General features: G+C 46.1%; 1 protein-coding gene across 4 annotated transcripts in view; it reads right to left on the reverse strand.

Moving 5' to 3' along the window:
- Positions 1–23,376, reverse strand: part of cltca (clathrin, heavy chain a (Hc)) — a 41,629-nt gene that overhangs the window by 13,140 nt on the left and 5,113 nt on the right. For 2 of the 4 annotated variants that reach the window (XM_010870710.5, XM_010870708.5), the window contains exons 2-15: positions 16,269–16,476; positions 15,281–15,283; positions 10,968–11,236; positions 9,591–9,752; positions 9,217–9,330; positions 8,673–8,846; positions 4,908–5,105; positions 4,135–4,335; positions 3,455–3,607; positions 3,217–3,339; positions 2,825–2,962; positions 2,550–2,714; positions 1,292–1,472; positions 526–689 (exon numbers count right to left, since the gene is read on the reverse strand). In XM_010870710.5, coding sequence (XP_010869012.3) covers positions 526–689; positions 1,292–1,472; positions 2,550–2,714; positions 2,825–2,962; positions 3,217–3,339; positions 3,455–3,607; positions 4,135–4,335; positions 4,908–5,105; positions 8,673–8,846; positions 9,217–9,330; positions 9,591–9,752; positions 10,968–11,236; positions 15,281–15,283; positions 16,269–16,476 — 2,253 coding nt within the window. The remainder of the gene's footprint in view (positions 1–525; positions 690–1,291; positions 1,473–2,549; positions 2,715–2,824; positions 2,963–3,216; positions 3,340–3,454; positions 3,608–4,134; positions 4,336–4,907; positions 5,106–8,672; positions 8,847–9,216; positions 9,331–9,590; positions 9,753–10,967; positions 11,237–15,280; positions 15,284–16,268; positions 16,477–23,376) is intronic. The other 2 variants (XM_010870711.5, XM_010870709.5) reach the window with 1 other exon arrangement.

Below are 23,376 nucleotides of genomic sequence, written 5' to 3' on the forward strand. Positions count from 1 at the left end.
ACACACAACAGCAAAACCTAATTTGACTACAGCTCAGATAGCAGCTAGCTAAGCAGAACTACAAAAAGAAAGTTAAAGATAACTCAAAACACCATGTTGCTAACAGCTCAGCTAACGGTCAAACAAATCACAGGTTTCATCCTGTATCTCTAGAAATGAGTCAAGGACAGGGGGGAGAAGGGGAGGGGAGCCCTGTACTTGAGGCTAGATTTACCTGGTACATGTCCTGCCATTCCACAGACAGAGAAAAGCACAAGAGATAATAACTGCCATCAGGAAAACTTACTCGAGGATTGAGGAACAACTTCAAACCAATGAAGGCAAAATGAAAGCTTTTCATGAATGCTACTATTAGTCCCATTCACAGGATCAGGACAGATGACAAGGGTCAATTGAACACAGAAAAACTAATGACAGGAAAACAGTCAAACTAAAGAAAGAGAAAGAAACAAAAAGAAAAAAGGAAGAGTATATTTTCAGCCGGTTGCATAAAATTTCATCTTCCACCCTCTCCCCCTCATTTACCTTGAGGAAGTTCTTGACTCGTTCTGGGTCGTAGCAGTTGCTCTCTCTGCAGATCCTCTCCACCTCTTTGATCTGTCCGGTCTTGCAGGCGGCCTGGATGTACTTGAAATGGACCTCAGGGTCCTGGCTGAAGTTAACGATGGAGCCCAGGAAGTAGAACAAACCTTGGACACAGCAACAGTAAAAATAGAACAGCTAAAACAATGCTTGCATAATCGACAGATTCAAGCAAAGGCCACCAATAACCACTTGAAACAGCAGGAGGCAAGATGGTGTCAACCCGATACTAGATACGTGTACCTAATAAGCTGGTTGGTGAGCATACACACTTCAGTCTGAGAATTAGCTTAGAAAACAAGACATTGCTTGCGCTCCTCTCTCATCTACTGACAATGCCAACTGCCAAAAATCAGTCCACACATTCTTGTTTTCCCTAACTGCTGTTTTGAGCGATGGTATCAGATCTCTTCACATCAGACCATTTTCAGAGGTGAACTAATTGGTCCAAAAGAATCTCGGAACTAGGCGGCCTGCGTAGATGCAACCAGTCACTTTGTTTTGTCAGGCAGTGAAAAACTGTCCTGCACTGGCCACCTTGTCTACCCGGGTTTGTGGAGGTCTTAGTTGTCCACCACTCCCCTGCCATCTGCAGAGCCACCACCACCACCCAGCTGACGGGGGACTAGTGGGCGGATTCCAGAGCACAGGGTCGGAGGGGAAATCCCATGAGGCTTAGCGTAGGAAATGGCCTGGCTGCGCGTCTCACCCTCAAAGCTCTTGAAGGATTCGAAGAGCTCAGTTAAGGAGTTGGTGGAGAGCTGCTCGTGGTACTTTGAGGCCACCTGGACACAAATCTGCAGGTTTTGACGGATGTTGGCAGACAACATGGCCCTCAGGCACTCCAGGGAGTCCTCCACTGACAGCGAGCCAAAGAAGTTCACCAGCCACTAAGGGGAAGAGAAGAGGCTTTAAACATTCCCACACTGCCATCCCTACCTGGCATTTTACACGCATTCACACCCTTGTACTGCACATACCCACATCATTATTGAAACGATGAAATAGCTAAAGGTTTTCAAATAAATGTTGTTCTTCACATGTGCATCAGTAATGTTTACTGTCATTGTAGGATAACACTATCTGTTGCCATTGCCAGGTAGAAGTTCTCCTTTTCAATAAAGGCTGAATTCCATAGAAAACGCGGGGGTCCGGGCTGACCACAGACAGACGCGTTCCCCTACGCGGGGGTCCGGGCTGACCACAGACAGACGCGTTCCCCTACGCGGGGGTCCGGGCTGACCACAGACAGACGCGTTCCCCTACGCGGGGGTCCGGGCTGACCACAGACAGACGCGTTCCCCTACGCGGGGTCCGGGCTGACCACAGACAGACGCGTTCCCCTACGCGGGGTCCGGGCTGACCACAGACAGACGCGTTCCCCTACGCGGGGGTCCGGGCTGACCACAGACAGACGCGTTCCCCTACGCGGGGGTCCGGGCTGACCACAGACAGACGCGTTCCCCTACGCGGGGTCCGGGCTGACCACAGACAGACGCGTTCCCCTACGCGGGGTCCGGGCTGACCACAGACAGACGCGTTCCCCTACGCGGGGTCCGGGCTGACCACAGACAGACGCGTTCCCCTACGCGGGGGTCCGGGCTGACCACAGACAGACGCGTTCCCCTACGCGGGGGTCCGGGCTGACTACAGACAGACGCGTTCCCCTACGCGGGGGTCCGGGCTGACTACAGACAGACGCGTTCCCCTACGCGGGGGTCCGGGCTGACCACAGACAGACGCGTTCCCCTACGCGGGGGTCCGGGCTGACTACAGACAGACGCGTTCCCCTACGCGGGGGTCCGGGCTGACCACAGACAGACGCGTTCCCCTACGCGGGGGTCCGGGCTGACTACAGACAGACGCGTTCCCCTACGCGGGGGTCCGGGCTGACTACAGACAGACGCCACTAGCTGGCCTGTAACCCGGGAGATATGAGAGTTCCTGTGAAGTTCTATGGTTCACACCTCAGGGTTGAGCAGGTGCGTGTGCACCACGGCCCGTTTGATGTCGTACAGGTCGGTGTAGTGTTCCAGAGCCCTCTGCAGCAGGCCGGCCTTCTCACACAGCTGGGCTATATGGGCACGGTCGTAGTTGGTGAACATCTGGTTGCCCAGGATGGCATCAGCAACCTACAGAACATGTCAAACATTTAATGACATCACTTAAAGTCCAGGTTGGCTCTGAGAGCAGCCTGCTGGTGAAGTGGTCACATGACAGCAGGCGTGTGGGCGGTGGGCACCTGGGGGGCATGCATGAGGTTCATCTCCAGGAGGCGTGTCTGCAGGGGCCCCTCAGAAGGCCGGTTGTTCTTCAGGGCATCCAGCAGAAAGGAAGTGCACTGCTGGATCAGGTTGTACTCCATGAACACGTCCACGATCTGAACAGAGACAGAGACACAAACACACGGTCCTATTCAAAACGCCAAGGAGAACGGCAGCAGAGTTTCAACAACAGAGACGCCATTAGAAGGCTCTGGTATAGGCGCCTCAGCCACTCATGCTTTCTCAAAACATCTCTCCATCTCCAGCCTTTCCGCCCCCTCAACCCAGCCTTCGTCACCTCTCCTCCTTCCCTGTTTGTCCCGCTCACCCATCATCATCATCCTCATCCACCACCCTGCCTCCTGCCAACCTGTGTTATATCAGCCAGAGGCTCCTCATCCTGGACCAGCATCTGGGAGAACTGCAGGCCCTGTTCTGGACTGATCCTCATCACGTTCCTCAGCAGGAAGATCCAGTCTGGTGTGTAGCCCACCTACAGACAACAAGAGGGCTAAGACAACAGCTACAACCAGAAACAGGCGTACAGCTAGCCAAAGGCCCTGCTTAGCATTGAGGTCATCTTAAAGAATGTCAGAGCAACAATGTACCTTCTTGGCATACAGGACTATCTTGGGGAACTGTCCGGTCTCTGCAAAGCACTGGATGACCTTGTTGGGAACATTGGCCCTCAGGTAGACGGACAGGGCCAGTGTGGGATCCACTGACTTCACCAGGTCCCCCAGCTCCTCTGAACACTCCAGCTGTGAGAAACACAGGACAAATGGTTGGAATGGAGGATTTCAATCGGTTTCTTTTTCTTAAATTCACATTCAGCGATGGGGGAAACAGTGAGACTGACCTAAGAGCCAGTGATCTCTCAGGGCATTGTTTCTAGGGGGAAGAATGCTAGGCATGTGCAGCATAAACAGATTGCATCACATCTTAGAAGGAAACAAACAGAACAAAAGGGAGGGACACAGGAAAGACCACTTCTGATGGGAGGTCAGATACATATCTATTCACAGAATTGCTATCAAAGTTGGGATCAGAAATGTTGTACATTAAAACAACATTGTCCCTTAGTTCTATCCCCATACCCGAAACGTATTCTAAACCGTACCCTAATAAATCTACTTTCATGACTAAACAAAACCCTACCCCGAAAACTTAACCCTTAAGGCCTAAACGTAACTAATTCTAACCTTAACCCCAAGCCTAAAGGAATCCTATTTTATGTTTGAGGACAGGACAATATGTTCTCACTTCGATAACACACACCACACCCCACCTTGTCCTCTTTAAGCCATTTCTCCAGCAGCTGCTTGCGTCCCTGCTGTAGGACAGGCCTGCACAGCTCCAGAGACTCAAACTTGTTGAGCTGGCCTTGGTCCAGTAGGATGCCGAAGTACTGTAGCAGGGGCGAGGTCTGGCCTGGCTGGGCCGGCACACTCTGGAACTTACGGATGGTGTCTGGAGTACGCAGGATTCCCTGGAAAGATGACAGCACAATAAGGGTGGAGGAGTGAGCAGAAGCTTGGACACATACAAAACAATGACGCCAAGAGGCATCCCTCTGCAGCCATCTCCTGGGCCAGTCCAATCCCAGGCCTCGATACTACCACCTACCGGATACATCTCTCAGAGGGCACTTCATGTTGCGTTTCAATGTTCAAAGTCTTCTAACCTTAACCGCTGAGGCATGTATCCATTAGGAGACGGCATAGAATGGCTTGTGAAAGGGCCTGAGAGACGGCTACAGTGGGACGCTACTGTATGTGGCCGGGAGAGGTTGTTACTGACAAAATATTGTACATGGTAACATCCAGATGCTGGGGACGACTCGTCAGAACAGAAACAGCAGTTTTGCATTTGCAGACTTATACTGAGGTTTTGAGCCCCAACCCGTTATTAACGTTCATACTACTGACCTTCGAAGACCAGAGAGAACAGGAAACGCCTCAGCAGTTATAACACTTATCATAAAGCACAAGGTAGATGTACCCCAATGTAGAGTTACTGTCCAATGAAAACCAACCCAGGTCCGGGGGGTGTACCAGTTACCTTTGGGGCGTTGGCCGCCACCTTGGCAGCCTCAGAGTAATTTCCCCCAGCAAACAGGTTGTTGAACTTCCGCGCGAACAGCTCCTCGGCCCCGGCCAGGTTGTTCCGGACCGCCATGCGCAGTGCCAGGTCTGGGTTCTGGAGCACGTTGGTGATGTAGGGGATGATGTTCTCCTCCTCCACACACACTGACAGAACCTGGATTGACACACCGTAAACACACACACATCAACTCAGGTTCCCCAGCGGATACCTTGTTTTGGAAGGCTTAGTTTTTCCCCAAGAAAGAAAATGTGTTAGGGGTGGTCATCGGGCAACAAAAACATTTAAGTGTCAGTGCTTAAAGCTTTAGTATGTGAGGTGGACATTTCACTAGTGTTTACCTCTCTACTGATGTTTACTGCTAACAGTAGAACTACATTCACCCACAATGACACCTGTCTGTGCTTATGAACGGTCACCACTGAAGGACATGCTGAAATGCCAGTGTCTGGCCCAGATCAACTTACTGATGGATAGGATGGTGAATGGCAGTCCAAAGCTAAAGCTCGGATTCAGATTGTAAGACGATATCATCCACAACATCCCAAGTAAACAAAGGACTTAGCCATGTGTGGAGTGTTGGGTGTCTTCTCTCTGATGCAGAAGACGGGGCTAAACTAACTGTTCGTTTGTACTTCACCAATCCAATTAAGCACCAGTTAGATACATTGTGTAAAATAATTGTATTAAAAAAAAAAAAGTGTCAAATGACAAGCAACCAATCAAAGGAGAGGCTAGTCTAAACCAAGACCCCTGAATGGTCCACCCTGAAGTAGATTCTGCTCGGCTTCTATATTTGCCAACCAACTGCCGGTTCATCGCCTGTCAAAAGCCATCAGCATCAATGAGTCCATGATGAACTGCATATTGCACCATTGACGGTTGCAACACAAATACAGCAACAGGCCAGCATGTTCACCATTATTACATTGGCACTTTAGTCATACCCAGAGAGATTTAGCAACACAACAAAAAATACATCAGTCAGTTAGCAAAGCCTCATTACTTTCAGTAGTAAATGCAAACGTTTTAACTGGTCCCTTGCAGATATCGAAGCACAAACCATTTGAGAGCAGGCTACAACTGAGATGAACATTAAAATTGATGGTGTTGTAAAATATAAACAGGCAAAGTAATGACTAGCCGGCATCTAATCCATTTCTGTGCAGTAATGGTTGGTTATGCTCAACAGACTACATTTTAATTGGAGGAGTGAATGTGCTTAATCTGCGTAAGCACTAATTAGTGAGGTACAGCTCTGTCTCAAGGACCAGAGTGACTAGAGGAGTCCAGCGCTTTCACAGCTGTCGACTCCCCTCCACTTACCCCCCTAATGCCATCTGACTGGGCTAATGGAGGGCACACAGAGGGAACGACAGCCAGCTCTATGGACACGCTCTCTATCCACCGGAGTGTGATTCAGAAAGGTGACGAACAGACGTCAGCAGTGGCTAAAGGCAGGGGATGAGCCGTTACCCAAACCAGAGTGACAGCACTCTGACATCATCAAGTACAACAATCAACAAATGATTGTGACGACGGGGGGGTGGGGTCATCATGTCACTACAGTGTGGCCCCCTTTTGAGATAATACACAAACAATATTTATGGCAAACGCATAGTAACATCCAGATACCCACAGAACATGTTTAAGGTGGATGTCGGTTAATGACAGTGACGATGGATGTGGCTGCGGGAGAAGCACCTCCAAGTACAGCCGGGCTCGGCTTCCATCACTGACAGATGAGCGCTCGTATCGGGTGTCTCCCGCGCGCGGCTGCGAGCCAGGCTGCAACTGCCTGACGTCACAGGGCCCTGCGATGCGGAGTGTCAAGCTGGTCTGCAACTGGCTGACGTCACAGGGCCCTGCGATGCAGAGTGTCAAGCTGGTCTGCAACTGGCTGACGTCACAGGGCCCTGCGATGCGGAGTGTCAAGCTGGTCTGCAACTGGCTGACGTCACAGGGCCCTGCGATGCAGAGTGTCAAGCTGGTCTGCAACTGCCTGACGTCACAGGGCCCTGCGATGCGGAGTGTCAAGCTGGTCTGCAACTGGCTGACGTCACAGGGCCCTGCGATGCGGAGTGTCAAGCCAGGTTGCAACTGGCTGACAGAGATTCTCCTCCCGGCCAGTCAGTGGTATTGAGGGCACCAGGCAGTGCCTCCCACTCCATGGCGAGTGACAGAGGTCTCCCGGCCTCATTGTTCTCCACACCTTCATTCTGTAACGGCTGCAAGGCAGCGCCGTGGCTCTGTGCAGGGATTCCTCACTCTGAAGGTCAGCATGAGCCTGTGTTGACTGCCCACACAATGATGGAGAAAGAAGCACTGTAGGGACCCCATTACCAAAGTATTAGGGGCTTAAGTTATTCCAGACTAAATCTATAAATTCCAAGTAATGAGCAACCACACCACAAAAGAACAACATGCAGTTACCGTCCAACTCCAGTTAACTCAGCTATATCGTCCACAGTCAAGGAAAGCCAGTCACCCGTCCAAAGTTTGTGACGGGTGCAGAGGCTCTGGTCTGAATGTCTCCCCTGTCGTTGCTTCACCATTGACCTACTGTGGCCCAGGTCAGCTAGACAAGGGCTCATTGTCCTTGTACAGCATTGCCAAGGCCAAGCAACCCGGAGAACTGCCAGGTTCTCTGCTCTACCTGGTAGTTAATGGCATTCACCTGGTGTCCCAGGTCAAAGTGTGATTAGAGGGCTAGAATGACAACCAGCGGGACTCTGGGTCCCGCGGACTAGAGATGAGAATCAGAGGAATAGAAGCCCCAGCCAGCATACGTCTGTGTGCTCTGTAGTCCAGCACAGCAGGTCTGCCAGAGTGATCAGCTTTCCCTCATCCACTCAATAATGCATGGTCTGTGAGGCAACGCTGGGACATCATTCATCAGCCAGATGGATCCGGTTATACAGCTACAAGGCATTTATAGTGAAGGGTGTGCGTTCTGGGGTGCACGCTCTCTGTCTCTCCTTCGTTCACCTGTGACACCAAACACCTTAGATTATTTATAACAGAGGGCTTGGACTGAACTCTTCCCTCTGATGACAGCGCTCGACAGGGTGGCACATGGTGGGGAGGGGGACCAGGGTGTTGGGTTCTGCTGAGGAAATCATGGCGTGGAGCCCCCTGATCAGTAACCAGCAGGAACGCCGGCGGGCTGACAGTGGAGCACTTCAACACCAAGCAGCCTTGAGAAAAGAACAGGTGGATTTCCCTAAACAGCCATTAGACCGCACGTGTCAGTCGTCCTTCTGCCCTGACGGGGTTCCGCCCAGGTGGGGGTTCGACCCCGTGGGGTTCTGCCCAGGAGGGGGTTCGACCCCGCGGGGTTCACGTTGCTACTTTCCAAACATACAGCTTCTGCCACAGCCTGTTTATATTTGGTTCAGTTCTAGTGAAGACACTTCATACGAACCATAAAAATGAACCATTCTAATAACTCCAGTGGACTTGGACGGGCCTCCAACAAGTAAGAACAGGTTGTCTTAATACAAAGGCTTACAGACACTATGACTGGTAGGTAACTATTTAGGAAAAAGGTTCACTATCACAATGTCGACAAACTTACTTTAGATGAAAATGTCCTGGTTGGATAAAAAAATAAATACATAACGGCCATATTTATATTCCGTGACCTTTGTTCTTCCCCAGACCACAGGGGATAAATGAGGATGGTATAAAGGAAAACGGAAAGATGCTAGTTGGTAAATATACCTGTCCTTTTCTGTTGACTCCGATGATGCCGGCAGTGGCTTCATGTGGGGCTGTAACAAAGATGGTCTCCCCGCTGATCCGGTTCATGTAGATGCAGGTGCCAGTCTCCAGGTCATACAAGTGGATGTAGCCATATTTGGTGATGAGAAAGACCACATCCTGCTTGGAGCTTATCTGAGAGAGAAAGGAGTTGAATGTAAATCCGTACAAAACCATGACATTGTAGGGGTTTAGTATTTGTAAAGCCTTGAAAACAAACAAAAAAATTCTCAAGTTGTCACCCCCACCACAACATACAGTCAAAGCCACAAGGTCAAAGTGTCCTTAGCGAACAGCTGTTATCAGCACAGTACACCGCTAACTAGCAGGCCTCCCTTGCCTAACACAAACACCATTTGTCTCATTATCGCGTGGACCCGAAACGTACTGTACAGGCTCACATTGTCCCCTTCAGCACACTATGACGGTGAATATGTAACCAGACCAAGGGAGTACAGCCAGGCATGACTCCCTAGAGAGGCAACCGATAACAGTCCCCAGTTACCTGCATGGCCACAGGGAAGTCATTCTGGGCCTCCGGAGGGAAGAACACATCCACTGCTTTCTTTGGAAAAGGCTGGTTCCCTGTTGGTGGGGTGCCCACCTCAATGATGTGCAACTGCAACAGAAAGACAGGATCATGACAGCAACGGCATGCACGTTATTTACAGCAACCTTCACGGTAACTAGCAGCAGGCAAAAACCAGCACCAAGGACATCAACACAACTTGACATGAAACAGTTAGAGGTAATCTACTTATAATTACGTTGCTTTCACCAGATCTTCCAGCTGAGTTTCATCAAGTGAACATTGAAATTACAAATGTTGTGTACGTGCACCAACCAAATTTGACCTGCCAGTCCCTTGCCCAGGCCTACCTTTCCACCAGCCTGTCCTCTCACAGCAAAGCAGAAGAGTGTGGACTCCTCTGTGTTGCCTTCCATCTTGAACTGGGCGAAGCCTGCGGCATGGCCCTCAATGGGCTGGGACACCTTCCTGTCCACAGAGTACAGCTGCATGGCTCCCACCACACGGTTTTGCTGAGACCACAAGAACAGCTTGTTAACACACGTTCCCTACAGAGCAAGGGCTATACAATGCTAAAGTGGAGTTTAAAGGTGTAAACAACGGCCAGTTGTGATTGGGCACATTCAGTCATGTGACAGTAGTGGTAGACCCTGTGTGGTGGGGTAGGCTTCTGCCAGTTGCCAGGACAACACTGCTCAGTACCAGAAGGATGCACCTTCTTCCACAGCAGACTGGCCTCGGGGTGCAGGGTCAACTCACTGCGCTGACCACTGATTTAAACAGGAAGCTACACATGGTGTCTAGTTTTAGCCACAGCTAGCTAAAAGTCTAGGGGGTTAGGGGGTGTGAGCATACATAATGCACATCCCTAAATCACAAAAACACTGTAGATTATTTAGGAGGTTACTTTGGTCATAAAAACAAAAACAATTATGCACACATGCCCTGATTATTGCCACTGATGTTCAGCTATCAGAGGCAAAAGTTAGTAATGGTTGTTCAACAGGTTCAACAGAGTGGAAAGTGATGAGATTTTCTTGGCCCACAGAATACTACCAGGGTAAAAAAAAAATATTCTCCTTTAATACTTCTCTCATTACTGTAGCCATTTCAGTAATACAACAGGACTCTGCAACAAAACCCATTCATAGAAATTGTTGTTAAAGCACTGGGTCAACTGCTGATGTAAAAAGGACTTCATAAACACATTGATTGATGTCAGGGAGCATGGGATATCTTCAATGCCAAAAATGTAGATACAGTTGTAGGCAAGCAAGAGGTGCTAACACAGGAAGGCCTCATTACACTGTTACATGAAGCAGCTCTGGAAAACCCAGCCCCGAGCATCACACCCAGACAGCCTGGGATAAAGAGGGAGGTCGGAATAGGCCTCCACACCCAGCCTATGGTCAGAGCATGGCAGCTGGCTAAGTACTGCTCAGTCTTAGCTGTTACGGCCTGCCTGACTGTAGGAGAATAGCCTTTTTGTGCCCTTTCTGTCTTCATGTTAAGAACCTTGATAATCTTTTAATCCCAATATTGATGTAATGTTTTGTGGATTTAACTGTTGACCTAAATATGCAACACCACAGATACTGGGATGAGCAAGATTCAACACTTCACCTTCATACAGAGCTCCTACATGTTAAGTAACCCGCCCTAATGTCTATATACTGCATCCACGTCCATCTCCCCAGTCTACGCACGCGTGCGCGTAAGACACTAACCTGCGCGGAGATGCCAATAAGCAGCAGCCACTTCTGTTTGGCGTCAGTACGATAGTTGATGATCTGACAGCCAGCCAGGCTGGAGTGACGGTCAAACACTTTGATTGGCTGGGAGTCCCCCTCCATGCTCCAATGGTAGACGGCGTTGTCGGTCACAAGTGCCACGGTGTTGAGGGAGATCCACTTCCAGAAGGTGACGTCATCCGTCATGGTGTGGGCCTTCATCTTACTCTTCATCTCAATGTTAAAGATCTGAAGGGTTTTGGCAGCTGAGAGAGGCAGAGGGAGGAGAGGCATCGCATGGGAGAACAACTCGTTATGGCTATTCTGAGGGTGGACACACACACACACACACACACACACACACACACACACACACACACACACACACACACACACACACACACACACACACACACACACACACACACACACACACACACACACACACACACACACACACACACACACACACACACACACACACACACACACACACACACACACACACACACACACACACACACACACACACACCAAGCAGGAAATGTTGGTAGTCATGGCTCAGAGAGCATCAGGCAAAAAGAGTGCCATGACTTGAAAGAGCAGTTATACAGAGATTAAGCAAAGAAATGAAAAGCTGAATGGTTACAGACAACCACTACAATCGGAAATAACTGCATCCTACTGTAACACATTAAGAGAGGAGGACTAATATGGATATTATGATATTATCAGAGGCAGAGCAAGGAGACTTTGTAGTGTGGTTGGGAACTGAGCCCTTCATAAAGGAATGGAAGAGGGGCTGTGAACACTACCAGTGTAAGGCTGTTCCATGTTATTTAGCATTAAATGTAGGATAAATGTTGGATTAGAAAAGGTTAGCCTACTCACCTGGGTTTTGTTTCATTAGTTTTGTGTGAATAAACAGGATTAGGTATACTAAAGCATTAAGCATTAATTAATGTCCTCCCTGTTCATTTACCAAATTAAAAGCAAATTGTAAAATCACAGAAAGCAATTAGCTTCCAAAAGTGGTATCATTATTTTTGCTGTGGTCATCGGTTTTGACACCAAAGCCTATGCTACACAACGATAACTCCACCGAGACCTTAAGTTTGCGGTGCACCAATTATAACGTTTAAAGGACAATTTCATGTGTGATCACGTTAAACAAAAGTCTTGATTTGACCAGATTAGGCAAATGAAATGTGAGAATCGGCACACACACACACAAACACACTAATCTGCTGCTTCCATTCCCCAAGTTCACTAAACCATCACATGACAGATTCAGTAGAGTGGTTGAGAGGGAGGCCCTATCCAAACATTATGGAAGTGGAGGAGAGGTTAGCCATCTACGCTAAAAGTCCAAAACACTGCGCTTTTCACCAAATAGTTTGACAACCAGACAGTACCAAATTTCCCATAGTAACTACAACATGTTTGGGAAGCAGACTGCAAACAATGACAATGGCTAATCCATTGTAATCTCACAAATGATTTCTGCTTTAATGAGAGTATTTGACAACATATAGTTTATGAAGCCTTTGACCAGACAACCAAACCATTCTAACTAGTATATAATCTACCAACAAGTCTTTAGGTACTGACACTGCTTTTTTGTAATAATAGCTAGGCACACAGTAGTTATCAATTAGCCCTTTGAATGGTCAATGGTTGCTGAACACCGTCTGGGATCGTCCAGTGTTGTGATACGTAGGAGACACAGACACACAGGCACACAGAGAGAGACACACAGAGAGAGACACACAGAGAGAGACACACAGAGAGAGACACAGGCACAGACACAGAGAGAGACACAGGCACAGACACAGAGAGAGACACAGGCACAGACACAGAGAGAGACACAGGCACAGACACAGAGAGAGACACAGGCACAGACACAGAGAGAGACACAGGCACAGACACAGAGAGAGACACAGGCACAGACACAGAGAGGCACACACAGGCACAGAGAGGCACACACAGGCACAGACACAGAGAGGCACAGGCACAGACACAGAGAGAGACACAGGCACAGACACAGAGAGGCACACACAGGCACAGACACAGAGAGGCACACAGGCACAGACACAGAGAGGCACACACAGGCACAGACACAGAGAGGCACAGACACAGAGAGGCACAGGCACACACAGAGAGACACAGGCACACACAGAGAGACACAGGCACACACAGAGAGACACAGGCACACACAGAGAGACACAGGCACACACAGAGAGACACAGGCACACACAGAGAGACACAGGCACACACAGAGAGACACAGGCACACACAGAGAGACACAGGCACACACAGAGAGACACAGGCACACACAGAGAGACACAGGCACACACAGAGAGACACAGGCACACACAGAGAGACACAGGCACACACAGAGAGACACAGGCACACACAGAGAGACACAGGCACACACAGAGAGACACAGGCACACACAGAGAGACACAGGCACACACAGAGAGACACAGGCACACACAGAGAGACACAGGCACACACAGAGAGACACAGGCACACACAGAGAGACACAGGCACACACAGAGAGACACAGGCGCACACACAGAGAGACACAGGCGCACACACAGAGAGACACAGGCGCACACACAGAGAGACACAGGCGCACACACAGAGAGACACAGGCGCACACACAGAGAGACACAGGCGCACACACAGAGAGACACAGGCGCACACACAGAGAGACACAGGCACACACAGGCACACACAGAGAGACACAGGCACACACAGGCACACACAGAGAGACGCAGGCACACACAGAGAGACACAGGCACACACAGAGAGACACAGGCACACACAGAGAGACACAGGCACACACAGAGAGACACAGGCACACACAGAGAGACACAGGCACACACAGAGAGACACAGGCACACACAGAGAGACACAGGCACACACAGAGAGACACAGGCACACACAGAGAGACACAGGCACACACAGAGACACACAGGCACACACAGAGACACACAGGCACACACAGAGACACACAGGCACACAGAGAGACACAGACACACAGAGAGACACAGACACACAGAGAGACACAGACACACAGAGAGACACAGACACACAGAAGGAGACAGCCAGGAGAACAGGGATTGAGCTGTCTGTGTCAGTCTGGAATTTTCAGGAAACCAGACATTTGTTCTATTGGTATGGTTGTATGTAAATTACAATAAGATTTTTAGCAGGACAGGATTAGTGTGAATGGGCAGATTTGGACCTACAGAGAGGAGAAACCAATAATTTATTATTTTCACTGGGTTTAACCAAGCTGGTACTTTAATCAAACAATTGCTGGCCAGTCCAATTTTCAGCTTCAGGAAAACCTATTAAAATGTTCAAAATCCCTTCACAATTGTTTTGTGAATCAACAGTACAGCATATTACAGGGGAAGTGTCCCTGGAAATGTATATATTTTAATCAATACTGCAGAGCTACCAACACTGATTCAACCTCACCCATAAACCACTGTTGCCCATCTCCAACAATGGGAGGAGCAATGATCTACCTGGATGGTTCACTAGCTGAGGGAAATGGAAATACAATGTCAAGATGCATCTAACTGCCTAAACACAAACAAACTTGGTCTGGTTTCAGGTGATATAAACTTAGAGGCATGATAGAATCACACAGCTTGTGCACCCTATTGGAACCCACAGAACGGGACAACTTTATATTTTAACACAGAACTTGAGTCAGGGAATCCAAATTATAAGAATAAAAATAAACAGGTAAACTAAAATTAAACAAAAATCCGAATTTTGCCCAGAATATTTTATCCCCATAACAGGTACTAAATCACTGGTACATTTAAGAAACAATAATGATGTAATGCCAACATTCAAGCTAGAAGGTTGTGAAAGTTAAATCCTGTTTAGACGGGCCTAATAGCTAGATAACAGCTCATACTTAGGTGTATGAAATGTAGAATAAAAAAAATAAAAATAGATCTGGTAAATCTGGTAACAAATAACTTGATTCCATGATAAAAGCTCAGCCACTGTATTCAGCGTAATTGATGTCCATCTTTATGCAGACAACAGTATGACTGAGGGCAGTACAAAGGGACAGGCACAGTGGGATCAGTCTCAAGCTGGACCATATTGTGGCAATAACAGCTTGATTTCATCAATTGGTGTCATTTGAAAGGAAAGACTGGGGAGCCTGTCTGTATGTGTTTGCTAGTGACCCTAGGGTGGTCTTAAAACTAGATTTAAAAAAACAAAAACAGGATTTAAACCTTCCACACCTCTGTTGTACTGAAATTTTAACTCACCGTCTGCATACACATAAGAAAGCAGTAAAGAAATAAAAAGAACAAACAAAACAGAGAAACAAAAACAAAACAGAAAGCAATTATGGATGCTGAACAACACTATCAAAATGACACTGTTGTTTGGGCCTAGGTTAGTAAGACTAATGCCTGGCGAAACAGGCCGGCGTAGCCAATCAAAAACAACTTTACAAAACAAAATAGCTGTACGTATGCGAAGATACACAGATGTGTTCTTAAACACTGAATGGATGTTAGATGTTGACAAAACTCTGCTGGATGTACTACACAAACATGTCAAAACTGAACCAAGAAGGCAGGCCCATTAAAGGGATAGCTTGACAAAATCATGCATGGGTGAAATTCCCACTATCTGGGGTTGTCTAATGAAGGACCAGTGTCATTTTACAAAATAAGCCATAACCCAACCTGGAGTTAGCATGATTATCTTCATCAAAACTCATTCATAAAAAAAGTTTGATCCGGTTTAGAAAAAGATTCATTACAAGGGCATACAAAACAAATACTGGTGGAGTCGTTCACCTCAAAGAACCTGTCAAAATTAACTTCAGAGAGATTTTTTTTATTCTTACTAAATAAAATTGACTTCCTATATTTACTGATCAGTTTTGTTCACAAATGATATCAATTTGGATTTATTTTGTGCTGTATGGGGAATATTGCTTTTTGTTTCTTGTATTCTCAGATAAAAAATCGAAACTTTGCGATTCTTACTCCAGGCAGGGACGGAAAAATTACTAATTTAATATGACACCATGGGCGTTCATACACCAACCCAGGTAAGGGGAAATTTGACCCAAACAATTTTAGGTCAAACTATCCCTTTAAAGGCTAAATGCTGCTGTATGCGTCAATACACACTTTAACATAAGAATATGAAATGTAGACCTTGCCTAACTAAAGATATTTTTTTTTAATCATGCTTAAAATTCTATCCTGGTTTCATAAAGGCCAGTTCCAACCAGCATACCTTTAAGTGCGATGACTTTGGAGGCAGGGTTCATGATGGCGCTGTCTGCAGAGATAGGCCGGCGGATGGGAGTGTTGGGATCGGCCATGTCGATGATCACCACCTGCGCCTGCTCGCCCACCTTCTCTCGGATACAGATGAATTTATCAGACTCCATTGTCAGGGTGCTGAACCCAATGTTGGCCGGGTTAATCCCCAAGTTTTGGAGCTGAAGAGGAAAGACGGGAGCCATTAAACCTTCAATGTGAATATAGTGTAGGTATGTAAATAAAGCCACCTGCAAGATTTTTACTGTACGACTAGCATAAATACAAGAACAAATGACCAGAAGGAATCTTCATTTATTAAGTTAATGCTTTGAGTATTTTCTTCCACAAAATTGTTGGGAGGTCCCGAGACAGTTTGTGTCAACATGAAGTCTCTTCAATTCTCGATTAAGACACAGTACCATCCTAAACCACCCTGGACTAGCTAGAACTACTCCAGTCTTGGTTGGGAAAAGAAGAGTAGACAAGCGGTGTTATTGTTTAAATTAAGTCTTGTAAACGTTTGAGACAGGATTCTACACAGAGCACCTTTAAAGGGGACTACCTCATGAAGCTGGGGGAGAGAATGCAAAGGGTGGCTTCTTTGAGGAATCTAAAAATGAATGTATTTTACCTTTCTGAAAACGCCAGTTCATGATCTTCCGGTTCCTGTAGGCCTATACAGAGTTTGTGGTGGGTATCAGCTGAGTGACTGTAGTTAAATGGCTAATGCGGTGGCAGAGACACTAGCGTTTTTGGACGATAATGACAGCTGTGATTCGGCAAATGTCAATAATATGCAACCTTCTTGGACCCCATATGGTGGAACCAGCCACCCCCTTAAGTCCCTACCCATTTCTGGTACATAACTATAATAATTTATCACGAGGATCGGAACAGAGATGATGTCTTTACATTCTGTGATTCCGTAAGTTGCTCGACAGGACACATATTGAGGACCGGGAATATCACAATATTCTTTTGACACCAGCAGCACCAAAACACTTCATTTCACCACGCATTCTCCACCACACTGGTATCTGTTCTGTTATCTCCATGAGTAATCAAAATGTGATTTCTAAAGGATCTGCCATCTTTCTGCAGGCAGACATACAGACAGCAATATGTTTGGAACATAAGCTAAGCTAGCAAGCAGGCTGGTACGAACAGTCACTGTAGGGGTCTGGAAGCTCTGATGAACATCCACTGGTTACATCTTGCACAGGCATAAAGTTCAGCTTGGCCCACATCTCCTCCCACCCTCTTGCTCATTGAACATGAATAGGAGGTGGAGTTTCACTGCGCAGTGCCTACGTATAGTCCATCAGGAGTGTCAGGCTTTACTCCTCTACCACCAAATCTGCCACATCAACTATAGACCGGTCATACTCGCATTGACTCACATAACCCTGACGGAGCAACAGCCTGCTGTCTTCAGGGGAGTGCGACACTGCTGTGTTTCTGAGGACAAGTTGAGCAGGTTATTCTCACCTTTTTAGTCTTTGGTTCACTTTCAACCTGGATTTTCTTCTACCCAATTTTGGAATATCCAATTCTCAGCTCTGATATCAATCAAAGCAAACTCAAGTTTTCAGGACAGTCATTGTTCTCTTCTGGACCACATTTGAGTCAAATCAATGGATAATTATTTAGTTCCTTTACCGTTATTTATAGCTTTTTAACTGTTCTATAGTCAAGCCCATATGACTCAGATGGTAGTTTCATTATTTTCTACACAAAAGCCAAACGTGCAATTTGGGAATGTAAAAAAAAGAAAAATTGAGACATGGAATTCTCCTTGGTAACGCCCTGAATTCTCTAGTGACAAAACACAAGCCTTGTCGCATAAAACTAAATCTTAGTAGCAAGGTTAGTTAAAAGGTTGTGCGATACTATATGAATAAGTAATGCAAGACTGATGTTACAAATCAAACAAATATATCTATGTAATTAATTCAAAGTAAAACAACCTGAAAATGCTTTGTAGCATTATTGCAAATTAATAAAAAAAAAAGGTTGACTTTCGCAAATTAATTGCCCTTAAATAAGCTCTTCATGTCGATAGATTGGTTCTTCTATTTGCTTCTGTCAGCCTAAGTTTGCTACATGAATGCAATCGATGCTGGGATGGTGTCTGAATGAATAACCAAACAAAGCACAATGTTTTAAGCACAACATTTCTGTGGGTAGTCATCAATGGCAGACTCAAAGCCGGACTAGGAAAGGCAGATAACCTTTTGCTTAGTGTTGTGGCATAAACCGAATCACTGAGTCAACAACCTGAAGGGCAAGGCACTTAACCCCAAGTTATCAAGTATGTGGCTAGGGATAAGTGTGTTAAATCACAAAAAAAAAAAATGCATGTTGAACTGGAAAGAAAAAAAAAACAAAAAAAAAAACTCAAGTTTCAGGCCAGTTGATCCAGAAAGAGAATTTCCACTGGTCTGACACATATCTTCATAATGAAAGCACCTCATCAGCACAGCTACCATTGGACCAAGGCTTCAACTGCGGGGGTAGAATTTACACTGCCTTTAGAGGAATGAAACGACAGCAGTATTTGGAACTTTGACGCAATAACAAAGAAATCAAATCTCTACACATTTCGATTCCACAGCAAAAAAGACTAATACATCAAGAGGGAATTATTTTAAATTAACCAATACCATTAAAGCAAAATTTACTTCTTAAGGATTAAAAACATTACAGAATAAAAAATACATGAAACTTTGGCATTCAGTGTTAATATATATAGATTTGTGCAAGGTTAAATATTATTTTGTGACATAAACTGCAGTGATCCCCTCATAGGCTAAACAGAACTTTTGTATTAGAGATCAATGTCCACTAATGTACAGGGCAAAAACCATGCGTTTTTTTATGCCATTGTCCGTTTGTTTTCAAATATAGAGGCATCTCCACACTGCACTCCCACTATTATATGTCAGCTAGAAGACATTATTGAGATGGTGACTTTTCTGTCTGGCCCACGGCTAATCAGCTAACAAAAAAAACATTTCCAGGAAGGGCTCAAAACCAGGACCTGCACATTTTATCAATGGTGAGACACACCCTCCATAACCCCACCCAGCAGGGAACACATTCTGGCACTAATATGTAGCCTGTCATTCCCTATCATACTGTATCTATCCTACACACATTCAATGATTCAAAGCAAAAAAATAAATAGTCATTGTAAAGTAAACCGGTAGAGTAGAGAATAAGAACACACGAACAAGTGACAAATGGATTGTTCTTAGAAGGGAGTGCTTAAAATAACTAAAAAAAACTGAACAGCAAACAATAGAGCTCTGCAGCAGCAGAAGCTCTATAACCATTTACATTCCATCTCTCAGTAATGACAATGCTACATTCAGAGCTATCTGCCTGCTGGGCCTCTGTGGGTGACTTAAACAGCACCACCACACAGAAACAAACGACAACTCCCTAGAGGGAATGTTGGCTTTATCCACAAACACAACATAAATAAAAGTCTTCACATTAAGGGCATTCTTTTAAGACTACGATAACACGTTTGTGAAACAAGCCTGTCTATATAACATCACCAGGTTGACCTTGTGCGTTGACGACTCAGCTAATAGCCTTGTAGCGTTGCCTTAGTTGTACTAGCTAGCTTAAAAAAATATATATATTACTGAATAATACCTCAGTTACCATCAGTTTCCAAAGAAAACCAATGGCTGTAAATAGTTCACATCATGGTTATAGATTTGATACAGAAAGGGTACAACAGTGAACGCTGGACAGATCTTGCTCAATGCTCTGTCCTATAACAGAGAGTCCACAATGATCCAGACAGATTTACATGCTCTCCCTCCATCTGTTTCCTTTATTCTGGGGAGGAAGAAACGCATTTCATTTGACGTGAAAACAGTCATAAAACATCCAGCAGGCAATCTGACAGTACACTCCTTTATTGCAGCAACGCATGTGTCCACTCCCTGGACCCAAAGCGCTGAGATATATGTTGCACTAGACCAAAATGAATCTGTCTAGACCAATTTTCAGCCACAACCACAGCCACCCCCCACACAGCCATGCATACATGACATCACTTCAGTGACTATGGCTGAAACCAGGTCAAATCAACACCATTATGCACACAGCCACCCCCCACACAGCCATGCATACATGACATCACTTCAGTGACAATGGCTGAAACCAGGTCAAATCAACACCATTATGCACACAGTCACCTGAGGGAGCCTGCAAACTCACTGATTTAGTCATGAGGTTGTGTCCTCCCCACACACATCTGGGTTACCTTGGCAATAGATGGACTGGCGGGTTTCGCCACATGCCGTGCTGTCTTTTAAATTTTTATTCCCGACACCTATCGCTGCATTAAATACGACATGAATGCGGACAGCAGGGGGAGCATGTTACAGAATAAAGACGTAAAAGAGGTAGTAAGAGAGCCCCAATGAGGACACCAGAAAACTCGACTCACAGTGGACCACGTTCACACTGCTTCAATGCGGTCATAATGTAGCATTTTGCAAAAGTGTTGAGTGCGGCAGTACAAATAGTTACAGTTCAACTCGCTAACAGTCAGCAAGTCAAGGTAAATATGTGGCACAGAAACTTGGGTACTATATGTCCAACTCTAAGGCAGCTAACTGGCTTATGTTGCAGAGTTAGTTACCTCACCCGCTAACATGTGTTTTCACAAAGCATGCCTATCGTGGTTACAGCCAGCTGCCACTGTGCACAGCAGATAAAGGGGGCAACTGCAGCTTAACATGCTGATTTACAGACAGTTTTCAGATAACAGTGGCAGTTTTTTTAGGGCAGCATGTTCATATATCATGGAGAATTAAAACAAGCTAAGCCAGCCATTTGAGAGGTAATTATCTAGCTAGTTAATATCAGCAGCGTGATAAGCTTCACTCGTGAATGTCAGGGTATTTGTTCAGACACTGGGCAGGAAAGGTCCTTTGACATCTGAACCGACACATAATGGAACTTATTTGGGACAAAATGTCACTCGACTAGTCTAGCAGACAAAGTACAACCCACCGGCCCCACTTGTTCACTAACTCAAGGCAAATGGACAAGTGTCTCAAATGTTTTAAGTCCATAACAATGCTCCAAACACAAGTACACACAATGGCAAGGTGAAATCTTCTCATCCTGGTATCAAATTTGACTTGTCTGTCTATTTTGAGAGTTGCATTTGGGGCTATGTGAGCCATTCTCTCACAAAGAGAGAATAAGGCTCAACATCCTCCTGTTGGTCAAAATAAGCAAAATGATAGAGCAAACTGAGCCAGGAAGGCTCAAGATCATAGCAAAAAACTGCATATATTACCAGTGGATTGTACAACTCTGTTTCCAAAAAAGTTGGGACACTGAAAAGTACAAATCAGAATTCAATGTGTCACATTTAAACCCTATATTCAATAGTAAATAGTACAAAGACAAATCAAATGTTGAAAATGAGAAATGTTAAGGTTTCTCAAAGAAATATGGCCACTTTGAATTTGATGCCTGTAACATGTTTCAAAAAAGCTGGGACAGGGGCAAGAAACGACTGGAAAAGTTGCATAGTACAAATAAATAAATATATAAAAACTGGTGGAACATCTCACAACTAATTGGCAACAGGTCAGTAACATGATTGAGTATAAAAATAGCATCCCGGAGAGGATGAGTCTTTCACAAATAAAGATGGGGAGAGGTTCACCACGCTGTGAAAGACTGCATGGGCAAACAGGGCAACAACTTAAGAATAACATTGCCTTATGAGGATGCCTTATGATGAGTTTGGGGATCTCATCATGGACGATACATACTATCATTAGAAGATTCAGAGAAATCTCTGTACACAAGCACAAGGCCGAAAACCAATATTGGATGGCAGTGATCTTCGGGGGCCTCAGACGGCACTGCGTTACAAACAGACAATTCTAGGTATCACAGTAGGAGCCCAGAAAAACTCTAAAAGGTGTAAGATATTAAGACCTGATTTGGAAGCATATCATTACAGAGGCAAACCTTACGCAGGACACCCACTTCCAAATGCACCAGGAGCTAACAAAGGTTTCTACGCTATCATCTATCGTGATCCACCAACAAAGGCAAAATCTGTTACCGTTTATATTTAGAATGTCGTATCAGAAGCAGCAGCGCTACAACCTGCCTGCTATTGCCGTTGCTGTCACCAGGAATCAGTGACCTTAAACTGAAAGGAAATCGCTCTCACAAAGCTGCAGTCTGGCAGCTACAAATGAGCATCCAAGTAAACATGTAACTACAACGGCACTCTTGCATTCAAAGCTCATGTTTAGGCTAGTAGACTAAACCGCAAATCAGACACTTCCGCCAACCTCCATGCTGAGCACGCTCATAACCTGGATGGTGCCCCGCCCCCACGCATCAGTCTGTAGATTTAACCCAAGGTCGGCTGTTCCGCTCTTCCTTCAAGGGAACATGGGCACCTTGCTCAGCATAAAAGCCCCCTGCGTCCTGCAGCACAGGGGGGGGGGGGGTTCAAGGAAGGGCAGGGGAGGATGTGTTGAATTTGCTGAGGCTTGCAGGGAACCCCACTCCAACCAGCTCGAGAGACCCACAACAGGAAGCAGGAACCCATTGTCTTGGACTGAAACAACAGGCCGGCGATGCCTCCACACCAGCCATGTGACCACAGGCCAGGGGACATGTGACCAGAACAACCTAGAGCTGAGGAAGAGGTGCCCTGGTCTGAAGGACACAAGGCAAGAGGAGGAAGGGGGAAGACGGAACAAGACCCAGAGTATTCAAGTTCTGCTGACCCAGGGTCGGGATCTAGGTAGTTGGACACCTTTTCCTCTTTGTGAAATGCTTTGCTGATAGTTTGGGTGGCTTGTTCAGAGGAATGTCAAGTGTTCAGCAAATCCATATCCTCACATGCATATCACGAGACACCAGCTGGTTATCAGGTAAGAGGTCAAAGTTCACCACACAAACCTTTTAGCCTGACATTTGAAAGAGTACAAGGAAATCCATGTCTCTTCAAGTTTTTTTTATTTTAATGCTTATTATACACCAGACACAGTTTAGTGGAGTGAAATGTCAGGTCT

Source organism: Esox lucius, chromosome 7 (genome assembly GCF_011004845.1).
Source record: "Esox lucius isolate fEsoLuc1 chromosome 7, fEsoLuc1.pri, whole genome shotgun sequence".
Classification (NCBI taxonomy): domain Eukaryota; kingdom Metazoa; phylum Chordata; class Actinopteri; order Esociformes; family Esocidae; genus Esox; species Esox lucius.